General features: G+C 47.9%; 1 protein-coding gene across 1 annotated transcript; it reads right to left on the bottom strand.

The window, feature by feature from the left end:
- Nucleotides 1–2,069: 2,069 nt before the first annotated feature.
- Nucleotides 2,070–4,498, bottom strand: LOC126162618 (cuticle protein 21-like). Its single transcript, XM_049919239.1, has 2 exons — nt 4,487–4,498; nt 2,070–2,675 (listed from the first exon to the last, which is right to left on the bottom strand). The coding sequence occupies exons 1-2, from the start codon at nt 4,496–4,498 to the stop codon at nt 2,070–2,072; spliced, it is 618 nt and encodes a 205-aa protein (XP_049775196.1).
- Nucleotides 4,499–4,792: the final 294 nt, after the last annotated feature.

Raw genomic sequence — 4,792 nt, 5'->3', positions numbered from 1 at the left:
TACAGTGTTGACAATCCCAGGCGAGGCGTAAAGCTTTGCGCCGTGCAGTCATCAGGCTACACGAGTGGGCCTGCTGCTCCGAAAGCCCACATCGATGATTTTTCGTTGAATGTTTCGCACGCTGACACTTGTCGATGATTCAGCATTGAAATCTGCAGCAATTTGCGGAAGGGATGCACTTCTGTCACGTTGAACGATTCTCTTCAGTCGTCGTTGGTCCCGTTCTTGCAGCATCTTTTTCTGGTCGCAGCGATGTCGGAGATTTGATGTTTTACTAGATTACAGAGGTTTACGGCACACTCGTGAAATGGTCGTATGGGAAAATCCCCACTTGATCGCTACCTCGGAGCCACAGTTATCCCATTGCGCCGATTGCAAAGCCACGTTTAAACTCAGTGATCGATCTAACAACTGCGCCAGACACTTGTTGTCTTATGTAGGCGTTGCCTGTTTATATATCTCTGCATATGAATACGCATGGCTATAGCAGTTTGTTTGGCGCTTCAGTGTAGTATCAACTGATAAAATATCAATATATGCATTATATAACTGGAAATTACGGGGGTTAGAAATTACGTTTGTCAATATTTGAATTATTTAACTGGAAATAACCGGGATAGAGGTTATGTTTTTATCCATGACAAAGGCGACTCCACCGAGACCGTCACCTCTGTCTTCAACGAAAATTTTGTATTTTTAGTCCCTTTTAGAGATTAATGCAATACTTGGATAAGATTCGGTCATAGTAACTAACATACCATTATAGGTATGTGAATTGACTGGGATGCGCTGCATGCATCTCACTGACGTGTGTCCTCTGCAGCGACTACAATTGGAGAGCTTGCTCTAGGCCGCACGCGCGGGCCTAGCAGCGAAGAACGTGGCCAATAGTGTCGTGTCGGCGACCATTCGGCCTGTACGGCTGTTGCGGATGACGTCACAAACAAATACCGCGTTGTGAACTTTGCGACACCAGTCAGATGGCAGCATTTACAAGAGGGTCAGGGATTTGGTAGCAGCTTCAATGAACCGTGTAACGCTTTATCACGGACATGAAAAAATTATGGAGAACAACACTAAACACTCACATACTTCGACATAAACGAAAAGACAAAAAAGAAGTTTAGTAATATTCAGACGCCTTCAAGCTGAAATACTGTGGAAACCATATAAGCCTGCGGCATGAAAAAATAAGGTAATGAAAAACTTTTCGCAGATGCTGCCCTACGAGAATATTTGGGAAGTAAAAACAATACGAGAGACAAAGCTGAACTATTTCTTCGTCAGTCTATCAAAAAGGGTAAAAACATTTTCATATTGTGGTAACATATCGAAACAGAACGAATAGTACGTTACAGAGCATCCGCAACAGAAGTGAAGATTGCTGATGAATCATCAGAAAACATTTCAGTGGAGATGACACGTGAAGGAATCACGAACTTCCTGAAGCCGACCGCTGTGACCGAGCTGTTCTAGGCGCTTCAGTCCGCAACCGCGCGACCGCTACGGTCGCAGGTTCGAATCCTGCCTCGGGCATGGATGTGTGTGATGTCCTTAGGTTAGTTAGGTTTAAGTAGTTCGAAGTTCTAGGGGACTGATGACCTCCGATGTTAAGTCCCATAGTGCTTAGAGCCATTTGAACCATTTTGAGTAATTCAAGGACAGAAGTAAATTTCTTGTAAGCTGTTCGATGATACCACACAGAAAATAAATTGTCTTCCATGAGCGGCGCCTCCTAGTGAACGCTTTACTTTGAGAGAACGACACGCGCGCAGAAAACAGCCACTACGTGATCGCTTCAATAGCTCTAAGCGACAGACTAGAACGGCTCGTTACTGTGTCAAAGGAAAATATTTTAGGAACATCGTAATCCCAGTAGTGTTACTCTTTGGGTGCGAAATGTACCTTCCACTGTACTGTAGTATTGTCTGACATTAATGCACATTGAAAGCAGACATATGAAGTCAAACAGAATAATGGATTCTTTTTGTTAACGAATTTTATTCGTTATGTTTATGATAGCATACAAAACGCATTCACACACAATAAATATATTCTATTTATGTAGCTTAGCCCAGGATGGCCTTGCCATAGGCAAGGGGGGCAGCGTACTTAGCAATGGCCGGGGCGGCGTAGGCCACAGGGGCGGCGATCTTAGCGACGGCGGGGGCGGCGTAGGCGACGGGGGCGGCCACCTTGGCGACGACGGGGGCGGGGTGGGCGCCGGCCTCCCTGTGCACGACAGCGTTGAAGCCGTTGACGGGGTCGGCGGTGTAGTCGACGGTGCGGATGGAGCCGTCGGGCTCGACCAGGCTGTAGCTGCCCTGGACGACGTCGCCGCTGCGGCTCTCCTGCTGGTTCTTGGAGTCACCGGTGAGGGCGTCCTGCACGCTATAGGCGTAGCTGTACTGGGGGTTGGGGTCGTACTCGGCGGCCACGGCGGCGGGGGCGGCGACTGCGACGGGGGCGGCTCTCACGGCGGGGGCGACGGCTAGGGGGGCGGCGCGCAGCGCGGGGGCGGCGTACGCCACGGGAGCAGCGTGGAGTGCGGGGGCGGCATAGGCCACGGGGGCGGCGTAAGCGCGGGCGGCGATGGCAGGGCCGGGGGCGACGACGGCGGGGGCTCCCAGGTAGCCGGCACGGGCGACGGCCACGAAGGCGGCGAGGACGATCAGCTGAAACAGGAGATCTGTCAGTTAATAGTGTCTAGCTTCATTTACTTCTGAGGCAGTCTATAAATTAAATCTTTACATTTACATAGTTCTATGTGCGTTCTTTAGCGGCGTTTTTAAAGCTAAGTGAGGAGGTGTAATTATCTTTCTTCCTTTTGCTCGTGCCTTGTCCCGCTGTTTCACAGGGTCGGCATGGTTAGGAAGGGATTTGGCAGGTTAATTTTAAGTGGTGACTGGATGCCCTTCCTGCTGCCACCTGTACCCCCTGGGACGGAATTAGTGTACCCCAGGTGTCTGCGTCCAGTGTAATCCATGGAATACTGCGAACGAGTTCAGATGTCTGTGAGTCGTGTAACTGAGGCGGAACGCGGGTCCAGCCCGGTATTCACCTAGAGGGATGTGGAAAACGACCTAAAAATCACATCCAGGCTGGCCGGTACACCGGCCGACGTCGGTAATTTGCCAGGCGGATTTTATCCGTGGGCGGCGTGTATCTGAGTCGCGAAAGTAGCGCATTAGCGCTCTCGACTAACCTGGCGGGTTGAGGACGTGTAATTACATGGGTATGTAAGTAGCATGGATGGAAAAGGGCAAGTCATTGGCGTTTTGAAGACCCATTTTGAAGCTGCCGTATAAAACCTTCTTGACCATTACAAGTCTACTAAGACAATCATCATTACGGGATTACTTTGGTATTTAACACCTTTCTAATCCACAATAGCTACATAGTATTGTTACGTCTGCGACTTCAGTTTAACGACACAGTATTGCAAAACGAACGAGAATTTGGTTTTACAGTGAACATGATACGTCCAATGTCGCAACAGAGTGCTAGTATGGTTAGCGTTATTTTTCTCTCTTCAACTGTAGTTGTATGATGGCCGTCCATGAACTTTACTTATTTTTTGACAGTTGCAAAAACTGATGTCACTCTCATTGAGACATGACGGACTTTATAATGAAATTTCCTAGTACATTAAAGATGTGTGATGTGGTTCGAATGAAATGCGTATCCTTTCTTTGCAAAGGGTATCCTCTTAATAATTGAGTTACCTATGCACCCCTCACCCTGCTCATAATGCGCTTGACTAACTCTCAAGGATATATCGTACTGAGGAAAGTGGTGTAGATCCAAATTGAAATTTGTATCCATCATTAATCTTCAGTATGTCCTTATGTCCCACTGTTAGTTATTTTCGCTCATAAACGTTTCTCCTGTGACTTTAATCTGGTAAGATTTTGGAAACAGGCTCGTGCTTGTCCACGTGAGGGTGCGATTTTCTTTTTTTTCGAGAAAGTATTCACTTGACTTTGGACTCGTGTTCTGCTCCATTCAACCTGATTTAAATTTTACATAAATTCTCTCTATCGCTTGAAGTAAATACTTCTTCAGTTCCTTCAACGGGATCCATGACCGATTCCTTTCTCCATTTACGTTTATTATGAGCTAATGCTGCATATCAGTTGACCTATCATTGACGAGATGTTCTACTTTCCTTCTTACCTTTGGAATTCTCTACTCGATATCTTCGAGAGTCCGAAAGTTCCACATCCCCTTTCCACAATTCGTGTAGTTCCCCACTAGCTAATCTAAAACACAGTCAGACTGACTAGCCAGTCCAAGGCGCTGAATCCTACATAATGTTCGTGTCAAGTTTACACAGAGTCCTACATATTCACGTCTGTGTCGGCTGTCTTTGCAGCTGGCAACACGTTGTCAAGTTGAAAGCACATGACGGAACTGTAACACCACTGATATGTTGACACAACACAGTCGGCAGGTGGAAGCTGTGCAGTCTTCCGGCGGCACCCACCTTGCAGGCCATGTCGGTGAGTTTCTCGCTAGGTGGAGTGCAGGACTGACGACGCGCTGTCCGGCTGGCAGTTATATACCCGCGGCAGGCGTGGCGGGGCGCAGCCCGCGTTTTCGCAACGCGTGGCGTGGATGACGGCCATCGGCCAAGGCAAGCCGTGGGCACTCCTACCCCAATTGAGACACAGCCGTCCGCTACGAAATGCAACCCGGCTGATACTCAAGACATTTAGGAAAGAGATCACTCCCACTACAATAATACTGATCGAAAAGTGTAACACTCAGTTATGTCTTATAACAGCATTAC

Source organism: Schistocerca cancellata, chromosome 2 (assembly GCF_023864275.1).
Source record: "Schistocerca cancellata isolate TAMUIC-IGC-003103 chromosome 2, iqSchCanc2.1, whole genome shotgun sequence".
Taxonomy (NCBI): Eukaryota; Metazoa; Arthropoda; class Insecta; order Orthoptera; family Acrididae; genus Schistocerca; species Schistocerca cancellata.
The sequence above is the reverse complement of the archived record's forward strand: the minus strand, read 5'-3'. Positions and strand labels throughout refer to the sequence as shown.